We start from the raw sequence: 26,394 nt of genomic DNA on the forward strand, positions 1-26,394 counted from the left end.
ATGTTGGTAAAGGAAAATGGCTTGCCAATAGTGGCAATTCATCCTGGGTTTCTTGGTTAGTTCCGCCAATTGCAACTGTGAATCTTCTTGCGGGGTGCCATAATTTGGCTGTGGTTACACGTTTCATTTCTGTTCTTTGACAAGCGCCAGTGTGAATTTAATAACCTTCTTGCAAATTGGACATCTGGTTAATGACACCTCCGACATTACAAGTTCCTGCTGCTGCTGAGTTGATTGTAGATGGAGCTGACCCAAGATTCCCTCGTCTGGAGTACAGGGCCTCAAGCGACTGCTCTCCCTAATGAGTTAGATCCTGATATTGAATCCTTGTGCACTCATGTTTTCATTCAAATCACTGACCTCTAGCAAATATTACTGTCCCATTGCTGGCTGGAGACTAGTGCATTCAGGTGCTATACAAATATCTCTATTATAATACATCGAAGTAAGAATGATTCATGATAAAGTATCATTTTTAAGCTGTGAAGTCTGATCCCCAGATATTGAAAGCATTGCCCACTACAAAGCACAAGGAAAAATAGGCAACCAATTCTTGACATGTAGAATCTTGCCTCTTTACTGTAATCTCATGATACAGTATCTTATTGATTTTTCAACTTCATCCTTGTCTTTGTACTTACCCCTGCACCCCATGTTCTGTAGCTGGGAGACAGATCCCAGCGGTAAAACACCTCCACAACACTGGCATGCTTTTGACTCTGCTCTTTTGACATTAACCTTCCACTTGGCACAGTAAACTTTCATTGCCTGCACAGGTGCTCCCATGTAAGTCAATTTACTGTATTGTCTGTGGTGAGGCTGATTTACAGTTTTGTTAACAAAAAAAAGAAGTATTACATTACATAAAGATGATCACATCTCTTTAAATAGCTCTTTCAAAAAAAAAAGATGGAACTAATAATTGCCTTTTTTTAAAAGCTAATTCCATCCTTCATTGCAGCCTGAAGACTCCTTTTGCATGCCTGGAAAGTAATTATGTCATTAGCCTCTTGGGCATGGTAGGATAAAAATTGATACTGGCTTTTCAAGCCAAATCATTCAAAGGGGATCGGATATAAGCTTGTTCCCAATTTACCTACAGAAAAAAAACAGCTGAGGAGTCCTAATATATTTTTAGCACAACATCTCTCAGCAAACTAAACACAAGCCAGGCACAATTTTAATGCCATACCATTGTCCAGCTGCAAACCTTCATATCCCTGAAAATTATGCTGCAGATTTCTGACACCGTTTATGTGGAAATTAAGGCAAATCTACTTATCTAGTTCAGTCTGAATATTATTCAGATAGCCCACACCTGAATGGCTACACACTCACACACCTGGATGACTGGAGCAAGTCTAATGAAATTACATTTCTGGATTGACTCATAATTTACTACAAAGAGCATCTCCTCGGCAACCATCACTGGGAGATGTTAATACAAGACTCAGGACATGGATTGATTCTCAGTTCGGTCAAGTAAGGCTCTGTATTGCAGTTTCCCCAACACAACTATATTCTTTAGCCAATGCAACCTCTGCATGTATAATAACATGCTGCTGTATTCAAACTTAGAAAGCAGGTGGAGTTTCAAATTTCTTAAACTGCAAAAAGGAGTGGAGTAATATATAATGTATGCATGTATGAGGAGTGCAATGATACCCCTCCACCCGTTTTCACCACTACTGACAGAATGGTCTAGTGTTCTTTTTAAAGAATATAGGAACCTGAAGGAATGGTCTAGTGTTCTTTTTAAAACGTATTGGAACCTGACGGAATGGTCTAGCATTCTTTTTAAAGCACATTAGAACCTATATTGACAATACCCTAAAGGTTTTGGAATTGGAGTATAACATGCATTTATTTCCTTACAATACTGTTCTCCTTTACCAGACCTGCCTAAACTTTATCGTTCTGTCACTTGTCTTTACTATTCTTTGGCTTGCTTTTAATGGGGTAGACTTTGATGAGGGTATCTGTGAAAGAAAGGGGTTATGCTTTACTAGCCCATATTTCCAAACAGAGTGAACATTCTGTATATAAAAAACAGAATATTCAACACATTACATGGGTTTTAAATTGGCAAATTGTGCCAACTCAGTCATTAACATCTAGTGATAGATTAATAGGAATCGGTGAACTCCTGTATTGCTTTATACAAAGAATATCAAAACACATTACAGAGTTGAAGAGCTTTGTTACCGCAAGTCTATTATGTTGCAGAGGGCCTGTAGTGCAAAGTAATTAAGAAAAGATTTGTAAAAGGCTAAGTCGTTCATTTCATGAATAAATTACAGATAGGAATATTTTAGCTGCTGTTGGCAATGGAGAAATCTTACAGAATTGTGTTGTTGACTCTCCCCAGAAGTGGAGGTTGTTTTTTATGTATGTCATGCAAATGTCCCATTGAAGTGTCAGCTGGTTGTTAAAACATAGCTCCATAGCTAGAATGAATTGTCAGAAAATCTTCTCTCTAGCGAAGGTTTTATGCACTCTGGATTGGACAAATAGCCCTGATTGTGGCACATTGCCAGTAATCATTGACTTAGGACAAGTTGATCTTAAGCATGTGATTTATCAATGGGTGACAGTGATGTTAAGCTAATGCTAATGATGGAAATAGATTGTAAGTAAAGTGTGGAGTGAATTGGCAATATTGTGTTCTATTGTGTTTGTTTTGTGTCTGAGTGCACAGCTTTTTGCCAAGAACAAGTCTTGAGAATTAGTATCCCAAATTGTAAAAAAAAAACCAAAACAAACAAAAAACACCCTTCATAGTCAAAAATATACTTCAGTTGCCATAGTACCTGAAGCAATTTCATTGCCCTTCACTCAAAAAGTCTTCTATGTAAATTCCCTCTCAGTCTCTACTAATGACTTTTATTTATAATGAAATGCATGGACAGTGGCCATTGATGGTACCCAGTTGGAATAAAGCTGCCAAACGTGCCTGGAGGTAAAGGCATATCAAATTAGCATCACAATACAACCAGCATCATCAAAAATGCTGGGTCTTCAAATTTCTGTCAGACAAATAAAGAACCTTGTAAATTAGATTCCTCTCTGAGTTTTGGACTATTGACAGCAGTACTGTAATGTCTCTTCCCTGATAAACATTCCAACAGTGTTTAGCTTCAGTTGCAAACAACTGTGTTTGGAGAATGTAAACAATCAAGTTTGCTTTACTGTCTGTTAAAAGACACAGAGGAATTATGACCATGTCAGAGACAGCAGTAATAATACTATAGACAGATACAGATAGTTGGATAGCTGCGATAATCATATTATAGGTAGTTGGATCTCAGGTTTTCCACAGTCTGATTTACTTTGCCATTGAATGGGCAATACAAAGGAGCATTAATCATTGTTACAGCAAAATGTCAAAGGCGCAGTTGCCTTCCACAGCCAACTCAAAGCCAGCTGTTTTGTGATAACCCACTTGTCAAACAGCCTGATTTTTTTTTATCTTTGCCAACTTAACAAGGATACAATCTAACATCTGAATTAACCACTCAGTGCAGGTTACAATGAGCCAGGATTGAAATATTTAAGAGACAGTAGCAAGAAACTGCAGGAAGAAAAACCCTTGGATCATGAATGTCTTACTTTTGGGCAGTAGGACTAAGAGGATGTATTTTTATTTCTTCTAGCAAAAGATGAGCAGACTGTAATACTATATACTAGTATTCAACACGTTTACAAAATGCTCTTCTTTCAGAGCTTAGTAATTAAATCATACTGTTCCATTGGAAACCAAAATTGTTTTAATGAAAGAAGACTGTTCAGATATCAATACACACCTATAATCTGTTCTCACAAATACATTGGCTGCAAAATAAATAAAAAAAATAAAGCAAATGTCACCTTGGCATGTGCTCACCTGTGGGGAATGTTATGACTCTTGGTTGCTGTTGTTGTAATAGTAACAGATGTCTTGTTTCTGCAGGATTAAATGTGATCTCTGTCTTTACTGAATGTTGGCATTAAATTGCCACATGGACAACATTAAAAGATGGCACCAAGAAAACTTTCAGCAAAATATTCTAATGCATCTAGATAAGATGCCTAACTGAATTAACCACTGTAAAGCCCACACACTGGATGTGATGGTATGCATCTTCAATGTAGATGAAGCCTAAACCCCTCTCCTTTATTTCTTCATATTTTCTCATACTCTTCTTGCAGTGGTTGGTCTTGGTGAAGGGTTGATGGACTAGTGCTCCTGTAAAGTATCAAACACTGCTTGGACTCGAGTAAACCCCCTTTCTATACATTTAGAAAATTAAGTTTTTTGGCTAAATACTGTATTATCTGTTTACTTCCCCAGTGTATTAACTAACACATAATGCTGTGTTTGATAATTGTTATAAATATTACATATTTTAATCCAAACGGCTAATGAACACAAATAAAATAATAGTCTAATAGACTGTTATTACCGCTAGTATTAATTGTAAGTAAACAGACACTGAAGCTGTGTCTCCCTATTTGAAGAGCAAACAGACAAGGATTATTTGGAGACTGCCAATAGCTGCCAACTAGAACACACATTCTTTGGTTTCTGACGTAGGTGTTGCATTCATTTTTTTGTTTTGTTTTGCAAGCAATGCAATAGCCTTGACATGCAATCAAACTGACTTATGCACTTGATTGTGGTTTCATAGAGTCTTCCAACCCATGAAGTTAATCAAAAGTGGTGGGTGTGCTAACATGCTTTTTTGGTTGAGACAGACTTGTTGAAATAAGATGTCAAGCCCCTTTAAAATGAATACAGCTGTGTCAAGAACTGTAATACCCTGTTTATTTTCTGAGGAAGTTTAAAATGATAGTATTCCTTTACGCCCTACACATACGCCTCCACCTGTCTTGATGCTTTTGTGCAACATATATTTGCAGTGTACTGCACCAACATTGCAATCCTTCTGTGTATTGTGTGCATGTGATAATATATGCTGTAAAACTGCAGTTACTAGGAATAAATGTCTTGGTACTCATACAATCTTGTATACGTTATTTGAAACAGCATTGATTGCTTGTTGAATGGGAACCAACAGACACAGACAGGGCTTAGGGGAGAGGAAAGTCATTATCTGTTTTCTGCTGAGCAGATGTCAAGTGGTTTAATGTCAACAAGGATTGACAAAAAAAGTCAGACTTTTTTGTGTTCATTTTCTGCTTTAATGCTGGCACTTTCACAATACAGGCATGACCATGACATAACCCCAAATATTAAGAAATGAACAACAAGCTGCACAATTTGGCCCAATGCATACTTTGCCTGGCGTGTAAACCCCCAAACCTGCTAAGCAAATAGAATTTAATAATTTTATCCCCTGCAAATTATCCCTATAAACTCTGGGGAATGTTTGAGGAGTAGGGAGTTCAAAAATATTTTGCAGGACTAAAAGTACAAGCACAAGATATTTGCATTGATGTCCTGCCAATACACTGTGCAGTTCTTTTTCAGCCTGCAGACTATATGCATAGTTATAAGTATAGTCTGTGTTAACCAATGAACCATGAATGATAATATTAAAGTAGAAAAATAAATAGTATTTTCAATGGTAAGGAACTGGTCAGTAATATTTCAGCTGTACTGAATAACCCTTTAATTTAACACTAACTAACTAGTTAAGTTGTTCCAAAACACAATTGATTACTAATTACTCCCATTATATGCAAGGATAAAAACACACTAAGGTCAGTGTTACATTTTCTTAAGTGCTGCCATCGTAATTGAGAAATATAGCTGTGCTCTACCATGTTCTGTACAACCCATACAGCAAGTATCTACTTTTAGGCATAATTTACATATTACGCCCACAAGATGTGTCTGGTGCCTTACTGTTTTTGAGTAGGACATTCACAATGCTTATCCATTATTCATGAGCAGGGAGTTAGAACGCACTGCACAATAATCAGTATTATTCCCACAGCCACGAGCAGTTCAGAGTCAGTTGCTGGGGTCTCCTCCATTGGTGATAATGCATGCCGCTAATGAGCTGCAGGACATGTAATAGAATACTATTTCATTTAGCTGGCACAAATGCACATGTGAAGAACAGTTTTCATGTTAGGATGGTTTTATAACAATTATTAACTAATGTTGCTTTACAAAGTCAAATTAAACCTGCTGAACAATGTTACGTTAACGTATTGAATTACATACTGCTTTGCAGTTTTCCCATATAAACGAAAGACTGACAAATTAAAAAATGTTATATTTTTTGTCCAAAGCTGTGTGTATTTTTGTGCAACAACATCTACAAATGCTGTTAAGATTTTTGTTTTTTGCAGGATAAATTTACCTTTTGATCACATCCTTGTGCTTAAAAGTCAAAAAACCCTTAGTGCTCTTTTTTAAACTTCTCCAAACCCTGCAGTAAACAAGACTGTTCCCTGGTTCCCTCAGAAATGTGTCGGTAATACATGTGGCTCTCAAAAGTATTCACCCCCCTTGGACTTTTTCACATTTTATTGTGTTATAACATGGAACATGGAATCAAAATTGAGTTAATTAGGAGTTTTTGCTACTGATCAACACAAAAAAGTCCATAATGTCAAAGTGAAAAATAAAATCTGCAAAGTGTTCTAAATTAATTACAAATATAATAAAACAGAAAATAATTGATTGCATAAGTATTCACCCCCTTTGCTATGACACACCTAAATAAGCTCTGGTGCAACCAAATGTCTTTAGAAGTCACATAATTAATTGAATGAAATCCACCTGTGTGCAATTAAAGTGTTTCACATGATTTCAGGTTAAATATACCTGTCTCTGGGAGGTCCCACAGTTGGTTAGTACATTTCCTACAAAAACTACATCATGAAGACGAAGGAACATTCAAAGCAAATCTGGAATAAGGTTCTTCAAAAGCACCAATCAGGGGTAGAATATAAGAACATTTCCAAGGCATTGAATATCCCCTAGAACACAGTAAAGTTCATTATTAAGAAATGAAGAGAGTATGGCACAACTGGGAATCTATCTAAAATAGGCAGTCCTCAAAAACAGTATCCGGGCGAGAAGGACACTAGTCAATGAGGTCACCAAGAGGCCTATGGCAACTCTAAAGGAGTTACAGTCTTCCATGGCTGAGCTGGGAGACACTGTGCATACTGCAACAATAGCCCGGGTGCTTCACAAAACTGGCCTTTGTGGGAGAGTGGCAAAAAGAAAGCCATTGTTGAAAAAAACTCACCACAAATCTCGGCTAGAGTTTGCCAGAAGGCATGTGAGAGACTCTGAGACCAAGTAAAAGAAGACTCTATGGTCTGATGAGACCAAAATAGAGCTTTTTGGCCTCAACGCTAAGCGCTATGTTTGGCGCAAGCCTAACACCGCCCATCATCCTGACAACACCATCCCTACCGTGAAGCGTGGTGCGTCAGGGCCTGGAAAGCTTGTGAAGATGGATGCAGCAAAGTACAGAGAAATCCTGGAGGAAAATCTGTTGAAGTCTGCAAGAGACCTGGGACTTGGGAGAAGATTCATCTTCCAGCAGGACAATGACCCCAAACATACAGCCAAAGCCACACTGGAGTGGCTTAAAAACAAAAAGGTCAATGTCCTGGATTGGCCCAGTCAAAACCTGGACCTCAATCCAATTGAGAATATGTGAAAAGAGTTGAAAATTGCTGTTCACCAAAGGTCCCCATCCAACTTGACAGAGCTTGAGCAATTTTGCAAAGAAGAATGGTCAAAAATTATAGTGTCCAGATGTGCAAAGCTGGTAGAGACTTATCTAAATAGATTCATGGCCAATTGCTGCCAAAGGTGCCTCTACCAAATATTGACTCAAGAGGTTGAATACTTATGCAATCAATTATTTTCTGTTATGTATTTGTAATTAATTTGGAACAATTTAGAACAAACTCCTAATTAAATCCATTTTGATTCCATGTTGTAACACAATAAAATGTGGAAAAGTCCAAGGGGGTGAATACTTTTGAGAGCCACTGTATATTGCATGTCATTAGCTGGAAATAATCTGATAATCCAGCCCTGCCATTGTAAGCAATTATGTGCTCATGCAGGGCTAAATGCTTTTATTTATATCGGCTCATTTGCAGCTGTGCCCTGTGAGGCCAAAGCTATCCCAAATTACAACTCCAACACTTTAAGAAGGCAACATGGCCTACTAATAGAACAGACAGCTATGAGCAAAGATGCTCTTTCAAATGTTGAATTGGTGACACACTTCAATTGTTACCAGGGGACATCTCCCGAACTCTTTTTCGCATTTAGCCGTGCTGCAAAACAAGTGACTCGCTAGTAACTGCACTCCATAGATTCCATCTTGATAAGTAACGACCTTTAAAAACACATCTTCTTTTACCTTTTTTTTAGCCGAGATGCACCTGCAGGTGTAGTTGGTGTTACATCATCTTTTGAAGGAAGCAGGATCTTTCTTATATGTCTAACCCAACTGTATCATCCCAGTTGGTCTAAGCACCTCAAGAATCACGTGTGTTATACTTATTATGAGTTATTGTGAGTTTTTGTAAACCTATGTTTACTGATATGATCATTGATTCTTTTCTCCTTTGCAGAGGATCTGAAGGAGAAATTGAGTGATTACGTGGAAGAGTTGAACAGCCATCAGCCCGGTTTTATTAAGATGGTCCGGCACACCAAGCAGGAAGGGCTAATCCGATCCCGGGTGAGTGGCTGGAGAGCTGCCACAGCCCCCGTCGTCGCCCTCTTTGATGCCCATGTGGAATTCAACGTTGGGTGGTAATTATGGATCCTCCTTTTCTTGTACGCTTTCAACTGCGTCTCCCCCGCATGGAAACCAATATATGGGCACAGAACAGGTTGTCTGATCTGAAGTTGTATTCTGTTATGACAGAGCCACTTTGAGTACACAGCCACCTGTCTAAAGTAGTCACATGTGGTCCTTGTTGTAATAGTTAATAAAAAAAAGTACAGTTGATGAATCTACACAGATTTCAACATTAAGGGAAGTACTGTGCTTTACTTTCTATGTGCCATGTATATTTCACCTCCTGTTTACTTCAGACTTGGACTGTGTTAAATTTCATGTAATGATGTCGTCCAAATTAAATCACAAAGCAGAGACTTGTAATGCTGTGATTGTCTGTCTTTTGTTACATGGGGGGAAAAAATGAGTTACTAGGGCTGAATTTAAGCCCCAGGGGGATACATAGCTTTTCAGCACAGAAAGTCTGGCAGTCCCATTAGACACTATTTTTATAAGCCTGGGCAAAGCTTGGCAAACCTGGAAACTTCATAGCCTTTGATAAAGAGAAATAACCGTTTGGGTTCCACTGTCAGTTTTTATTGGTTTGTGTTGCACTCTTGGATTTTAGATAAACTCTTTTAGATTTACTCTGTCTTTTTCATAGGGCTGAGCCCATTCTCCTGAGAATCAAAGAGGACCGGACTCGCATCATCTCTCCTTCATTTGATAACATAAAGTATGATAACTTTGAGATTGAGGAGTATCCTTTGTCAGCACAAGGGTTTGACTGGGAGCTTTGGTGTCGATATCTTAACCCCCCAAAGTCCTGGTGGAACCTGGGAAATTCTACTGCACCAATAAGGTAATATTGTTTTTTTAAATTACTAGAATAGTATGTGTTTAAGATATCTTTTGTGGTGGCAAGAACACCTACTGACTTTTAATTAGTGCATACCTTCAGTTACACAAAGTTCAATGCAATGTGCTATTGAAAAAGACTAATCATATTTTTCTAAAAAGGGCATAAATGCTACAAAGAATACATGTATATAAAACATACCAGCAAGCAAGGCAAATTAATAGTACCTGAGAAACCAGAACTATGACTTGAATAAAAACAAGACTCACTCCATTAAAACAGACTAATTAAAAAAAAAAGCAATGTTCATTAACATTCATTAACTAAGAATGCATTGTGGAATTTACGCTTAGTGGTCTAAAGTACATATAGTTTATTTACTTCTTCCTCAAATAAAAACCTAAAAAAAATGAAGAAAAAAATGGAGGGAGAAATCTTATTAACTTTGTAAATTTAAACTGACACCATTATGCTTAGTCATAAATAACATTTGTGAAAAGATTTGGTATAATAAAAACACCTACATGTTTTTTTAGATTTCATTGCATATATTATAGAAATCTGCACCTAGTTTCTGCATCAATTTACTGGATGGCTGTGTCTAATGATACGAAATGACATATTACTCAGAAACCGACACAAAGTTGAAAAGGTTAAACATCTCTTTATAAAAACTAACTGAACTATTTGATTGCAATTTAAAATAACTTGTCCAGACTAATGTATATTGTTTATGCACCAAAGCTGAATTATAAAACCTGTAGACTAATCGATATTTATATATAAGAATACTTTTTTAATGATATTCACAAACAAAGGAACCCTTCCATACACTACATTTATACAAACAACACAATGACTTTCCAGTTCAGCTAGACAGCCAATCTGCAAATGACATTTAAATGTCAGATGGTAGAACGCATATAACAGAAGGTTTAGTAATTATAATTAGAGGTGTGTTTTATTTTGTTTTTACCTTCTATCTAATGTTCTTCTTTCAGAAGCCCTGCCCTAATTGGCTGTTTTGTGGTAGACAGACAGTATTTTCAAGAGATTGGTTTACTTGATGAAGGAATGGAGATCTATGGTGGAGAAAATGTGGAGCTTGGCGTCAGAGTAAGAAATAATTAATTTTGTTTTCATTTATTGAGTGTGGGCTGTTTATATCATTAGAATAGGCCTGATTTTACAAATGAAAAAAGACAGTGAAGTGTCTGTACAGCTATTTGAATGTGGAATATGCCATTCTTGGACAAGGGTGCTCAGTTTATACCTGTATTGTGGTTATAAGGCAGTGGAATGGTCTGTTATGTGTTGAATTTATTCTCACCCCCTATATCAACCTGAGGCATCTCTTGGTATTTTCCTTCTATAGAGCTCTGGTAATGCAAACTATGTTTCCGGAAATACTTTTGATACCACAGCTTACGGTGACCTACAGAGCTTTGAGATTCTAGCATATCACCTGTCATCTCATTTTATAAGTAACTGACTTTGTTTCAATTCTAGATTTCCTCATTGAACATTCTTATTTGGTTCCTCTTCCTTTATTAAGGAGTCACTTATTCAATTGCAAGCTGTTAGTTAGCATTGTAGAGAAAAAAGAAAACTTACCTTGAATGACCCCAATCTATGAACATGTGCCTACAGAGCCTGTGCCTGATTTTTCCTAGTCCCATAGGCATTCTTTAAGGGGTTGGTTTAACTTTAATGAAGCATGTAGCATAAGGTAATGCAGTGAGATAAAATCCTTTCAAGGATTAGCTTACCAACGAGCTGGAATACCAACTTGTATCGTTTTTGCATGTGCAAATGGAGGTAACTCAGTAGAGTTTACATATAACAGTGCTAGTATAGCATATCCTTATCTACCAGTCAGACTAGGGGGTGGCAGAAGGGAATGCAATTAAACCAAGTAGCTGTCTGACTTGACTTTTATTCAATGACTAATTTCTATTACAGGTTTTCAGCGTCTAATTATTCAACAGATCTCACCCACTTTTATCTGTCAGAACCATTTTAAAATAAAGTGCCTGTGGTAGTTAGAATGAGTTATCTATAGATTGTTATACAAAACTTTTATTCTGTAAAATCAGGCTACTTGACTTATTATCAATTGTTCATTACACAGAATTATAAATGGAACTAATCGTTCGACTTGTAAGGAGCTCTGCATGCCACAGTGGCTGTAGGGAAGTATTGTGTGGGTTTACTGATCATGTTTTTTTTTTTTTTTTTTTTTTAAACTACTCATTTGAAATATTTTGTCTTTTCCAGTTTTGCCTACCCACTCAAACCGCAATGTAGGCTTAAGCAGGAGAGTAGGTGCAGAATATTTACTTCTTTGAGGAGAGGAGTTGCAGTTCCAATTCACAGCTGTGTGTACAGTGTAGCAGCTGGGAAACATCTTCCTAAACACTGTCAATCAAGTCGCTATAAGAAGCAAGGACTGTACTGATTTTGACGTGGCATCAAGAGATATGTTATCCACAATGAGGTCATCGCCCCCCCATGAGTCAATCATTTGTAGTCAGACAAAATCAGTGCCAAATCTGCTGTCTTGCATAGCAAATTAACCCTGTAATGCCCACTTCTGTAACACATATGATACCATAGTTAGCCACCCATGTGTATTATTATTTGAATCCAGCTTCACATATGCAGTACATTATGCATTGCCGGACAAGGAGGAAAAAATAATAATTTGTACAAGAAACTGAATCTAGTTACAGGGATTTACAGGCTTAATCCATCATATGAAGGACAGACCATGTTCACATTGTGCTACATCAGGTTTCTGTTTGTCATGTAACTTTTGTGAGTTGATTTCACACAAGGCAGCCAGTTATAGCAAAACGTACACAATGTGTCTCTTTGATTGCCTTGAGAAGGAAGTATGGACATAAGTTCTCTTTTTACACCCAGTGCTGTTTTGGTTGTCTAGCAAAAAAAAAAAAAAAAAACTGCTTAATATGTTTCCCCTAGTTGTCCTGTTACAGTCATGTGTAATACTGACATAAAACTGACTGTGGTTAATGTTCAGCTGCTCCATACACAGTGAATATGTCATTGTGAAAACGTTTTCACTAAACCCATAACTATCAAGTACTCCGGGTTTTAAGCATGTTCCAGCTTAAAATGTTCCAGCTTTTTAGACCCAGCGTTGTTTGCTCTGATCTTAGCATTGCTTCCCAATACTTTGAGAACATAGTCAAACTGTTTGACAATGTGTGACTAATGGTAATCACACAATAAATGTCACTCACATGCAAAATTCAATCTTTTGATTTGTACAATGCATTTTACTTAAGCAAAAGTTGTTGTATTAAAATCCACTACCAAATCATTATACGTAGCAATATGGTGCTGCTGCCGTGTTTAGAGCAGGGTATAGTATCCATAGCAGTGGGGGGGTTACCTATAGCGGTTACAGTGCTTCAGTAAAATATATACTGAATACCTCGTGTACAAGACAGTGTAAGATAAGTGCTATGGCAGAATATGTTTGAAACATACAAAATATACGCTAACATGAATAATTTTAATTTAGAAAAACTGAGCACCGCCACCCCCCCCCCCCCCCCCCCCCCCCCCCCCCCCCCCCAGCTCATGTTATCCAGAAGCAGAACTTTAATTTCTTCATCTCGACAGCAAAGCGCTGTACAGCGTCAACTGTATTGAAAGAAATGTCTCGAAACTCCTCTGCTGTTTGGGATGTTTTTGTTAAATGCCCAGACAACCACAAAAAAAAAGTTGAATAAAAACTGTGCAAGTGACTGTTGATGTATCATGGAGCACAATCAATCTCCAGGGTCACTTGACAAACGTGAGTTCATATAATAATAATAATAATAATAATAATAATAATAATAATAGTAATAGTAGTAGTAGTAGTTTTGGTTCTGCTACTGGAGGAGCTCCAAAAAGTGTGACCTCTCAGTAGTAGTTCTATTTTAATGCCTAAAAAAAATGACACAACTACTCCAGCTGTCATTTGAAAAAAATTCAAATTAGCATCCTCGTAAACGCTAAATAGCTAGACATTTAACTAATTTAAAGAAAAAAACTGTCAAAGACTGCAAATTAAATGTTCAAAACAAAAGGGGGTGGGGGGGGGGGGGGTGGGGGGGGCTGGTACAGAACACGCCACCCAGAGCCCACTGGTTGACAAAAGCCAAAATGTTGCCAGCGGACTCCGCGTGGGCGTGCTCCAAAGAAACCGGGGACCAGACCAGGGCCCTGAACATGGCTCCACAGTCAAAGAGACCCTCCCGGTGATCTTATGCTTGTAGATGGCTAGTCTAGCAAGACCAGGAGGAGGAAGAGGAGGAGTAATAGTAGTAAAATGTGACTGATAACCTACTTGGAACGGTGACTGTTAAATAAAGCTTTGTTTTTGAATAAGTCAGCTGCAGTTATTTTAATTGGCCACAATAAGGTGCTGATGCAATGCATTAGTACTGTATATATCTCAAGCATCAATTACGTGTACATAAACGTGCATTTTTATTTAAATTATAAAAACATGATTACTGTTCTATAGAACATGTTGTTTTTTAATCCAAATGTTTTAATCCAATTATATGGATTACCTGTAAAATAATAGGATGTTCAATTAAATATAAACTAGTAGCTATGATGACGTCACCAGTAAATTATGCAAATTAGTGCCATTGAAGGTTTGAACCTTTTTTCAGTAATGTGTGCCGAACCTTTGAAGGTCAAAATGCACCCTTCGTTAGAGCCCTAGTAAAGGATTAGAAACATGCAAAGTAATTTTGCAATCTTTCGCTCCGATGAAAGTATGATAATGCTCTTGTGATAATGGCAGTCATTGCAGCGCAATCTGTTTTCTTCATGTTTTTTGGTTTCTTTTTTTCTGGGAAGTTTCAATAGTTCATGGATACCTACTCTTCTTAAGTTGACTTGCCAGGCTGCTCATGTGCCTTGTTTTAGTTTAGGAATTCTAGGATTAAAAGAATCACTTTCTGTACTCAATACCTGCATTGACCCTTATAATCACTGCTGTGAATATTTGTATAATGGATTTCTACTGCAGTGAGTCCAGACACACCAGATACATCACTTGCCTGGATTCATATTGATATGTTTGAGTTTTATTTTCTGTTTCACATATTGAAACTTTCTTTTTTTTATCATATAACAATTTCCCTTCATTTTGACAATCTCAACAAATATGCTAAGAGGAAGTCATGACTACTTTTTCACTGATTTGTAGTTTTTAAAGTCTTCAAAAGAATGCTGTGCTGTAAGCTTTGTAAGCTGAAAACAGGTGAAACCTTCAGAGTTACCTACAATTAATTGATCATGAGCAGACACTGTGTGGCCATTGAAGAAACAACGGGGTCTAGCTGTACATTTATTTTCCAATTTGCAGTAACAGTGGCAAAGAAAACACTTGGAGGGATGTCAACAGACTCCACGGTCCGATGGATTTCACAAGCAAGCAGAGATTCTATCTAAATTAAAAATTAGACTCAAAGCGGGCGTAGAGTTTGAAAATGAGTGCGTACGTGGAACAGTGTACAGTAGTAGCAGAAGTGGGGGGAAGGTCGGCACAAAAACATATACCAAAGAAAGGCTTGCTCTTGACAAGAACGCTGAAATAGATTTCACAAGTCAAAACAAATTAGGATGCACCAGACAGACATTAATCAATACCAACAATGACTGCTTCTTTCACATGGTGTCCTTTGTATATTTGTGCTGCAATGACTGGGTCCTTTATTCTATGGAAGTAGTCCCACGTTTCCTTTTATCTTTATGCAAAGAAGTTGCTCACTGCATTGTGACAATTAATAAGTTCCTGTGCATTAACATTGTCCGCTATCCCCTTTAGGAAGGGCAAGCCTACCAGAGACAGATGGCATTGTGAGCTTTTAAAGTTTTAACTTTGTGTCAGCCCATTGGCTTGCGATTTAAGATTCTTTCACTTGTATTGAGCACAGCTTGAGTAATTGGGCCTTTTTTCAATGGCTGGAGGAAACTCATTTTTGCCATACTGATATTTTGATCATCAGATGTAAGCATTTGAATAGTCCTGTCAACTAGAATTATGACCCCTCCATGTTGAAAGTTGTGTCCTAGCATTAAGACAAGAAAATTACCGGTTTCCCCGCTATATTTTTTTAAGACCGCACTTTAATGTATGTGGCGGAAAGCTTATTTACCACATTAACCTTGATATGAAAGTATTGTTTAGACTTTTGTTTTTGTGAATTATGGGCAGAGTACCAAAGTGCTGCTTTCAGTCATGATTTACTCATAAAGACAGCTGTGACCCTGAGCATCGAATGTTGCTTTTCCATCTACCACCTGGACCAATTGGAAAGCATTTCAAAATCAGTCATGCTTGTTCCCATAAGTACCCATTTGAATTGGGACTTGTGTCAGACCCAGTTAGCAGAACTAGGTCTCTCCAAACCGCTTTGAAGGAGGAGGTGGTAATGAGCATTCATACTGTATGACGAGGATGCATATCGGTGCTTGACGAACAACGTTGATACCAATCCTCTTTACTTCTATATGCTGACGTGGAAATTTTGTTAATAGCTAGTTGCATATTGGATGAGAAGAACTTTTCTTAAAGCTTGTCTTAACGGTGCAGATGTTAAAACAGCATTAGTCATCCAAACAACCACCAAGTCAGAATTACATTAAATTAGCGCATTGGAAAAGTGACCTCCCCTATAGACAATGTCTTTGTTTCTATATTTAATTAAGGATCAAAGCTCTTCTAATAGTTACCTGTAGCAATGTATGTCCCCTCTGCAGTATGGTTGTGATTACCCACTTGAGTGTGGCCTCTTATGCACTATGAGGCAGTGATCATCTTTTGAGATCCAGTAAATCAAACAAAATTGATCCCAAAAGATGATCACTGCCTCATAGTGCAGAAGATGTGATTAAGTTCATCCCAGTCACAAGTCTGAAATTGCACCTCTTGTTTTAATGAATGGCCTGGAGTCATTTTGTATCAACTGAAGCGATTGAAAGTGGAAGCAGATTATCAGTTATTTATGCTAGAGTCAAAGACCAGTTTACTGATTTAACTATTAATACGAGCAGATGGCCGACAAGGGTAAATACAGGTTTGTCAAGAAGCATTGCTAACATGTTCACTGTAGCTGCCTCACAGAGCTGATTAATTACATACTGTATTTATGCTCTCAGATATGAAGAATGAGGTTAACTGGATATAAGGAGCACCAGGAGTTAATTACACATTAGCACCAACGTATCGAGCAGTAACAGCTCTGTAATTATCTCCTGTGGAAGTATGCAGATTTCTTGGTGTGAGAGCGTTGGACGGTATAGCTGCCTTACAAGTTTCATTATCCGAGGTCCTTGTTACATTTCAGGTGGCTGAAAGTAAAATGTAGCATTTTGCAAGCCTGAGGGCAGTATCATTTGAATGACATCCTAATCATGCTCAGAAGTGTTCTTTTCTTCCAAGTACCATGTTCTCGTCTACTTTGAAAAATACACTTTTTTTTTTTTTTTTAGCCCTTACAAATCTAAAAACTGGCCATGATCATTATACAAAATGGATGATCGGGCTTTATCGACACCCATGTTTTTGACCAAACTGAAAACATTTTAAATAAACACTGAAAAGGCAATAACATATAAAAATCATTTAAAAATTTTTAAAAAATCACAATCCGCATTTCTGTAGATGTCAGTGACGATCTCCTCTGGTTTATGTTCTTTACATAAACATCTCCTTTTTGTTGCCTTGAGACCCTTTATTATCTTTTAGGATAATAGATTACCATTCAAAGTGTTGTATACATTTTTTTTATTATTATTAAAAAAATGAAAAAAAAAAATGTTGTCATTACCAGGTGTGGCAGTGTGGGGGCAGCGTGGAGGTCCTCCCTTGCTCCAGGATTGCTCACATAGAGAGGGCCCACAAACCATACACTGAAGACCTGACAGGTCACGTTAGAAGAAATGCTTTGAGAGTGGCAGAGGTTTGGATGGATGAGTTCAAAAGCCATGTCTACATGGCATGGAACATACCCCAGGAGGTAAGTCTGTTATTCCCCAGCTAGGCACCGCATACCCTGTGATACATATGTGAAGGTACTGGGAATAGAATGAAGTACAATGTTTTGTTGGATCCGGTTATTCAAAGCAAAAACAAGAGGTGCCTCTATTGTGACAATGGAGATACAGTACAGGTGCCATACATTACACACCTCATGGGTTTGTACCTAGATTTCTAGTAGCTTCGGGACATCAGACCTGATAGAATTGGGATGCAGAAAGTATATTTGTTTCCCCTGTAAGGAGTTTGGTGTCTTAAATATAACAGTAATAAAAGCAACTTTGATTATACTTCTTTCACTTAGTGCAAAATGTGTGTAATTACTCTAAGGTAAGCTGATCAATAAGGTGCGTCATCCTATACTGTACATAAATGTTCCATATGTCATCACAATCAGGGATCCTTTGCCCTGCTCATGCCCCTGTTTCTACTCGCCCAATAGGATTTGTATGTATCTCTTCTGCCCCATAGTACAGATTTGAGATTTCCTAGATTAAGTTAACCCCTGGACACTGATCTGACTGATAACTTTCAAATCCACAGTCAGAAATACTAAGCATCAAGCTATTTAGAGTTGGTAAGGTAACATTTTATTTCTTACCGTTCTTCATGACTACACTGCCTTGAATTATGCCCGAACAGCTCTTGGTACGTCCCTGAGCCTAAATTTCAATTACAGCTGCTCTACAATGAATGACAAGTTAATTTTCGGTTGATTAATTGCTCGTTGCTCATCTGATCAGCTAGCAAGCTTGTTTCAAATAGAGCTTCTGGTTTGCTTTAATTCGTGTTACGATTGACTCTGAATTACTCGCATTGAAAAGATAATTTTTTTAATGATGGATTCATTTATATTCAACAGACTTTTTTTGTTAGACGACATCATGTACTTTTAGTTTATACATCATTGTTTAATGCTAGGTGAACTGGATTCCTTTGTCCCAAAGAAAATAATCAAATCTGTTTCATGCAATTATTCCCATAGATGCAGCATGTCACACAAAGAGTCTACAATTCATATTGAATGAGCCATAAAATATAATAAAAATAAAATAAAATACATATATAATGGGTATGTAGTCATAACAATCTGATTGCTGTAATTAGCATGTTTAACAAGCTCACTTAACTCTTAATCAATCAAATAAGTCCTGAATGGCGTTTAGTAATTTACCTTCCAGAAAACATGGCATATTTGAGGTAAAACCACATTTCAGTAATGTTTGGGACACTATTTAAAATATACAGTTGATTTAATTAATGTTTTGTTTTATATTTGTCATTAAATTGGAATCCACTGGCCCCAAGGATTTACTGGAGTTATACAGCTAAAAAAAATGTAAAAAAAATCTTTAAATCAGTAGATAAAATAAAAACGTGTGTGTGTGTGTGTATATATATATATATATATATATATATATATATATATATATATATATATATATATATATATATATATATATATGTGTGTGTGTGTGTGTGTGTGTGTATATAAGATTTTTTAAAGATTCACTTTTGCATTATGCGTAGTGTCTGCATAATGATGCCAAACAAGTGCTTACTAGTAAAGATATAAAAAGAGGGCTTCTCCCAGGCTTAGCCTGGCACCGGAAATGTAATCTACAAACTAGTCCATCTCCAGTATCAAGGAATCCATTTCTGACATTAAATAACTCCTGATTGTAAATTGCAGGTCAGTTGTGCCACATTACTGGCATTCAGTGTCTAGGAATGTTAATCGTTTAAACGTCATTACTGGCACTGCTTTGAAAAAGCACAGCTTACTTTGTAATGAGACACCTTCTTTCTAAATGTGCTAGTTTGCTGCATCTTGAAGTAGCCCATTTATTATATTAAACATAATTATCTATGGGCTAGCATAGTGCTTGGGTAAATTAAGACAGTCCAATTGCATTGCACCAGAAGGAATATTACAAAAAAAGATTTATTGTAAAGAAATAAATCTCTGAAGCATCACCTGTTACTCTACACTGAATAATAGGCTTTAATAACTGCCCTAATGAAAGAGGACAACATGTGCATCCCTTCTGTTGCAAGTAATGCTTCTTGCATCAGATATGAACTGTTCAGTATAACTAATAAGACAATATTGTGTTTAACTCTTTCAACATTGCATGTCTAGGAAACAAAACCAGCAAATAGTCTTCCTGTCAAGTTACATAGGACTGAAAGTTGTTATTATTATTATTATTATTATTATTATTATTATTAGTAGTAGTAGTAGTAGTACTTTATTGAGGTTGTTAACCCCTCATTTGCCCACACCAGGGCTGGATCTCAAGCAGTCAGTGGCTGGAGAACAGGGAGCTATTTCACAACCACTGCCAGTAAAGTGACCTCCTCCAGACAGGAGTTCAGATCCATTCCCAACTGGCAAACGACTAAATGATGTTGAGCTGTCAGACAGATTGAACAGGCATTACATACCCAGCAGAGCTTGTTGTGAATGCATTCTTTCTGTTGGCAAGGCCTGAGAGAACTGAACACAGGCTGCTCACAGCAGAGCTCACAGTGGACATGAATCTCTCCAAATCAGAAAAAGGGGAAAGAATGAAATGGCATGCATTTTTTAAATTCAATTGTATTCGTTGAAATAAAGCCCAAGACCAGCATGCACACACCTAGAAACACACGCTGTCATTTCCAGTATAATAAGACTTCATTGAGTAAGCGAGTTATAAATTGTAGTAACATCATGCAAAAAAGCTCTATAAATACTGATGAGGATTTCTGGGGGGTTACGAATGATGGCAAACTCGCCCCCCCACCCCACCCCTCCCCACACACCTGTACTGCAAAAAGACTGCTCTCCATCTTGTGACACCGACAATCTGCATTGTCGTGATGAGTACCCTCTTAAACACAGCAGCAAACCATGAATCAGTTCCTACCCCCTTTTCATTTAAAAAAAGTTAAACTGTTGTTTTGCTAACCTAGGACTCTGGGATTGACATCGGTGATATTTCAGAGAGGAAGGCCCTCAGGAAGAGGCTGCAGTGCAAGACGTTCCGATGGTACCTTGTCAACATTTACTCCGAGATGAGGATGTACACAGACACCATTGCCTATGGGGTGGTAAGGCACCTTTTTATACCTTGTGTAGCGCCTTTAGTTGTTGGATCATCAGACTTAAAATTGCTCTGAGCCTTCAGGCCACAGTCTGCTTACTCGGCTTTGGTTTAACAAAAAATAAATTGCATCTCTGATTCATTCTGTTGCTGTTAGTGAGTTTTTATACTCTATATAGACATTGTATCACAAAACTGAAAGAGATACATCTGATAAGCTGGAAACGCTGTCTGGTGTGTGCAAGCAGTGTTTATTTACCAAGCAAGCATCAGTCTGTGAAAGCTTGCTCATAAGAGCATACAATAAATATGCCTGCTCCAGGAGGCCAAATACAGCGACCTGAATTATGAGTAAAACCTGCCATAGTTTACACAGATATGCAGAACTGTGCATGGTCTTACTCTGGAAGGTTAGGCAATTAGACTGACTTAAATTGATATTTATTATGCACGTATTTTGAGCCTGACACATATTTGTGAATTATCCCCCTTTTTTTCTGATAAACATGTGTGCTGCAGACTGCAAAGAACTGCAAGTAATACAATAAATCCAAATGCAAGCCAACAGAAATGAGCTACATCAAATGACTGAATATACACAGTTACAGTACATATGATTTGTTAACATCCTGCATGGGTCCTTGGTGAGCCTATGAGCAATATGTTGTGGGATTGCACCAGACTTGCAATTAAGCATTGTTGGCTTGTAGTGGAAGAACAGGTCAGTTTGTTTGGAAGACAGTGATTAGCACCGTACAGTTTTCTTAATTAGAAATTATGACTCAGCAGTTCTGTCACAGAGCCTTGGCCTAATGGCCTGTTGCCTGTCTTGCCACCATCTCGGCAAAGTAATTAATGAAAATAACTCTGCAGTTTATTTATTTTTTTATTAGACTATTTATCAAAATCATCCACATAAAGTAATAGCCATCGTATAATTATCCTATTTTATATGCCCCAGAGATTCATAAATACAGATAGTGTTAGATGGACTGTTTGCCTTAATATTAAAAAGGCAATCCACAGCAACACAGATATAGTGGAGGTGTCACACGTACTGGTACATTTATACTGTACAGAGACTTTCAGTTGATAGGGAACTTGGAATTGACATTGTTTTGCACATACACATGAGAGCAGTACAATCTCATGGTGACCTTATGCATGATTTTGGACTCAAATTGATAACATTTAGTTTGGGCAGTTTTTAAAAGTGTTTGAACATCCCTCTAGATCATATGGTAATGACATAAATATTGTGGTTTTGAACACGAATTATTGGTTGGCCATCCATTTGTTATCCATATGCAGATGAGATAAGACCTTTTGTGTGGCAATGTGATCGGATTCCAAACATTCATTAAACGGCACACTTGAAGAGATGCATTCTGCTGATCAGTACTGACAGATAGAAGGGGGCTGGATATTGCTGACCAAGAGATGGGCATCATTTGGCAAGATGTCAGATTCTACCTGCATATATGGGTCATTTCTAATCAGCAATCGCTTACCACAAGTAATAATATATCAGCGAGACTCATCCCACGCTACAGCTGCAAGCGCTATTCTAGGTACTGTTTATGTAAGTGATATACAATACAGACAGTTGGACTGACAGACTGGCTCCATATGCCCCCATATTATGCCATAATCAAGAAAATGTGCTAAAGAGAGTCTTTATTAATTTTAATTGGACAAGTGCTTCTCAAGATGTATACACAACTCCAAGTGTGGCATATGTAAGTAGTGTATTCACTGAACCTGATCCTAGAGGTGAAGCCAATATCTCCTAACAAGCAGAAGGCCTAAGATGTTGTTCAGAACTGACAGTAACTAATATATGGTACCCCTGTATAGGGATGTCAGCTTCCTGACGTAAACATGGTATTGATAGACAATGGTCACATTCTTCTTAACTATTTAAGGCTTTGTCAGTTAGCTCTCTTTCTGCTGCATTTACAGTCAAGTGATACATTTTTACAGTCAAGTGATAATGTCTCAGCCTGCTGGCAAATAGGTGGATTTAGCAGTCACAGATCAGTGTGTTGATCGGTATTTACTGTAGTTGATTAGTAAGAAAGTCTATGACCAATATATGGCCAGTACATGGTCTTAAATGTACGCAAGGCCTAGCGATCGGCTTTAATTGAAGGGGAGTGGGACCCATTTTGTTTAGAATTTGTATTTGGCTCTTATCCCGGCAGAGAACTAATGGTATTTCAGAGCACTATGATAAACCAATTTGTGCTTTTCAAAACCAAAGAATAAACAGGGGACCCAAGGCCAAAACCAATGAGAAGCTTTGAATGCGTCCAGCTTTGAACTAATACCTTAATCACCCTTATTCTCGGCCGTGATTACGGTGTGTTAGAGACGACAACAAAGATGAGAAATGTGATATGATATCAATAACATTAACTGTGTTCATTGCATTTTTTTTTTTTTTGTCAGCTGAAGAATTCCCTCAAAAGTGACTTGTGCCTTGATCAAGGGCCAGACACAGATAACATTCCAATCGTGTACATCTGCCATGGAATGACTCCTCAGGTCAGTGTCTGTGTGTCTAAAAGAATCCTGCCTTGCAAGTTGCACTTCTATTTAAAGGTCCTTAGAGTTTTATTCAATGGTGATTGCTATGTGAAACAGGTGTTCTGAGCGTATAACTAGCTTCAGCTCATCACAACAGTATCTCTGTGGTCAGCCACTGGGGAACTTTCTCATTCATTTAACAAGATGTCATTTTTTTTTGTAAATTGGCCCGGGTAGGGAGGGCATAGGTCGGCCAGGGTGTCCTCGGCTCACCTTGCACCAGCGACCCCTGTAGTCTGGCCGGGCGCCTGCAGGCTTGCCTGTAAGCTGCCCAGAGCTGCGAGGTCCTCCAACACTGTAGCTCTGAGGTAGCTGCATGGTAGGCCTGCAGATTGAAGAGCAGCAGACGGCTGATGGCACAGGTTTCAGAGGACCCATGTGTTCGTCTTTGTCTCTCCCGAGTCAGCGTTGGGTGGCAGCGGTGAGCCAGGTTGAAATAAAAAAAATGATTGGGCTTTCCAAATTGGGGAGAAAAAACGAGAAAATAATATAGCGATTCCAAATTAAAATAAATTTTAAAAAACTAAAATATTATCTGGGCAATAAACCCTTTTTTTTCTTAATTATTAGCAGAGGTTGGTTATATGTAGTCATTTGAAACAGTAACTCATAACTGAACTTTGCCTGCCTTTTTCAGTTAGGCCATTTTTTTTAACAGTTTTTTATAAACCAGTGCTGGCACATCTGGTATGCAAAGAAAAATAAATTTACAGCCAGTCCTTGTGCGGAAAAAAAAAAGCTAGGTTGTTTTATAATCAACTGCAATGCCATTGAGTCAGTATGTGATTGCAATGCAACACAGACTGATCAGGTGCTTAATGTTAGTTTATAGATTTTCTGTACAATGGTAAACCACATGGGGAAGTTTAAAGACATTTAAAGATGGCAGCCTTAGAAGACATATCTAAAGAACATTCTATGTTATTGGAATTCTTTAAATATATCAAGCCAAATTCATTCAGCCTTAACACGTTTGAAACCGTTTTGTTTCCTATATTTGTAACAGTAACAGTTTCTCTCCCATTTGGAAATTATGTAAATGCTGCGCAGAATGAATGCTTCGTGAATCTTGTCTATTGTGTTGGCATGGGATTTTGTTCAGTGCTTAATTAAAACGCTGTCATTACAGTTTCAAAGCTTGCAATATTTCAGAAATGTCACTTTGCCTAGTGAGGCTGAGTATTCTGGTGTAGATTTTTGTTCTTGGGTGACTGCTGCTAGAGTCGTGAGTAAACGCTAGATCCAGCACCCCAGTCAGTCTGTAGGGTTATAGTACACACTCGTGTGTAATTGTGCAAGCATGCTAGCCTTGCAGTGGGTGCTTTATCCATCCTGAGACTTCTGAACATGGGTTATATAAAAACAAAATCCCTTCATCTGACAAGCCAAGTGTCAAATGATATATTAGCAGATAATCTGTATACACATTAAAGTAATGGAAGTCCTTGCTTTACCATATGAGCACTTACATCTTGTTGAAATCTTGTCAATTTGATAATCATGTGACCAGATGAAATCCCATTCAACCAACTTTGACCGGCTGAAATTCTCAACAGGGGAGAGAGATCTGAGGATTTATAACTTAAAGTGAAGACATCTTTTAAAATGACATTGGAAAGCTTGAATAGCTTCCAAAGAATGGATGCTGAAGTTTCTGCACTCAGAATTCCAAGACCATGTGGATCCACACATCAGTTACAGTTGTCAGGAACTTGATTACCATCGCTTTCAGGGCAAAGGTAATGCTAAATAGCAGTAGCATTTCTTAAAAGTTTTAAATGAACTTGAAATTAGAGCTTCAGTATCCAATAACTGCCCCTGTTGTTCTTACCTGTTTTCAAAACACTTCTGAAGACACACCTCTGAAGCCTGCTCCAATCCACCATCTGATGGACAGCGTCTCTTTTAGAGGAAAATATGAATCCCTGTATTATGCCACAATTTCGGTGAGACAGACTGAGACTCCCAGCCAGCAAATACCCAGTGGACAGGACAGCTCTATAGTTTCCTACCCTCTGGTTGTTTTAAGGGTAATTTCATATAGATCTTATGAAATGCAAAGCATGGGGGAAAAAAAAAAAACATGCTATTTATAGATCAAGGATTATGACTGAGGTATTTAGCAAAATGAGAACATTCATCTTTTTTTTTTTTTTTTTGTTTCACTAAATCCATCCCACAGGGTGAAACAGATAATTTATAGTAGGGTCTGTGTGCTGTTAGGCTTTGCAGTATTCCCTGGAGCTAAAATAAACAACAAAAATAGTATTCAATTAGCAGAAGGGCCAGTTCCACAGAAAACTAGTGTTCTGGTTGTCTGGGCTAATACAATAGTTGCATTTTAAGTCTTGTTTTTGACAGATGCAAATCATCAAAAGACCAAACATTATGAAACAGAATGTCATTCCGTGTCCTTGTCTCTGCAATTACTCATTTATTTGTCAGAAAATGATACATTTTCTTGAACTGCCAGTCTCTTTAAAACCTCTGTTTACTCTCCGAATAAACTGAAAGTACTGGGCCGAAACAGTTAGGTAGAAGGTTGACTTCAGGCCATGGGTAGCTTGATGGAAATGACAGATAAATTGATACAATGCAAAACTATATCTTTTTTCATTTTGTTTTTCAAAATCGCAAGCAGTTGTCCCTAATTATATTTCTTTTAGGCTCTGGGTAAACAAATATTGAGAGGCAGCAAACATTTTGTCACAAAGCAATCCCAAGATACCCCATCAAAATTCTATCTGGACTTGAGTTTAAATTCTACCAAGTCTTATTCTGACACTTTTAGTGTATCCGTGGACTGTGCTAGGATTTATGTGGTTTTATTGCAGAATAATATTTCTATTTGGTAATTGTCCTTTATTCCAGAAGAGTTGTTGTTCATTAGTCCTTGTTAGCTGAGAGCAGACAGGCAGACATAGTTCACATGACCAGAGTCATCTCTGACAGCAATAGTTTCAAACAACTTGAGGATATTCTTCTTCTGTTATGTCAGCTACTGTAAGTGTTTAGTGGTTTGAAAGTTAATAATTACACAGCATTTGTATACAATGCCAGTTTTGTGTGTGT

At 37.7% G+C, this 26,394-nt stretch overlaps 1 protein-coding gene across 1 annotated transcript in view; it reads left to right on the forward strand.

Moving 5' to 3' along the window:
• The window catches only part of LOC121330242 (polypeptide N-acetylgalactosaminyltransferase 18), a 91,604-nt gene that overhangs the window by 48,497 nt on the left and 16,713 nt on the right, over nt 1-26,394 (forward strand). The window contains exons 4-9 of the mRNA XM_041276596.1: nt 8,560-8,743; nt 9,376-9,573; nt 10,572-10,686; nt 17,439-17,624; nt 20,603-20,740; nt 23,185-23,280. Coding sequence (XP_041132530.1) covers nt 8,560-8,743; nt 9,376-9,573; nt 10,572-10,686; nt 17,439-17,624; nt 20,603-20,740; nt 23,185-23,280 — 917 coding nt within the window. The remainder of the gene's footprint in view (nt 1-8,559; nt 8,744-9,375; nt 9,574-10,571; nt 10,687-17,438; nt 17,625-20,602; nt 20,741-23,184; nt 23,281-26,394) is intronic.

Source organism: Polyodon spathula, chromosome 17 (assembly GCF_017654505.1).
Source record: "Polyodon spathula isolate WHYD16114869_AA chromosome 17, ASM1765450v1, whole genome shotgun sequence".
Classification (NCBI taxonomy): Eukaryota; Metazoa; Chordata; class Actinopteri; order Acipenseriformes; family Polyodontidae; genus Polyodon; species Polyodon spathula.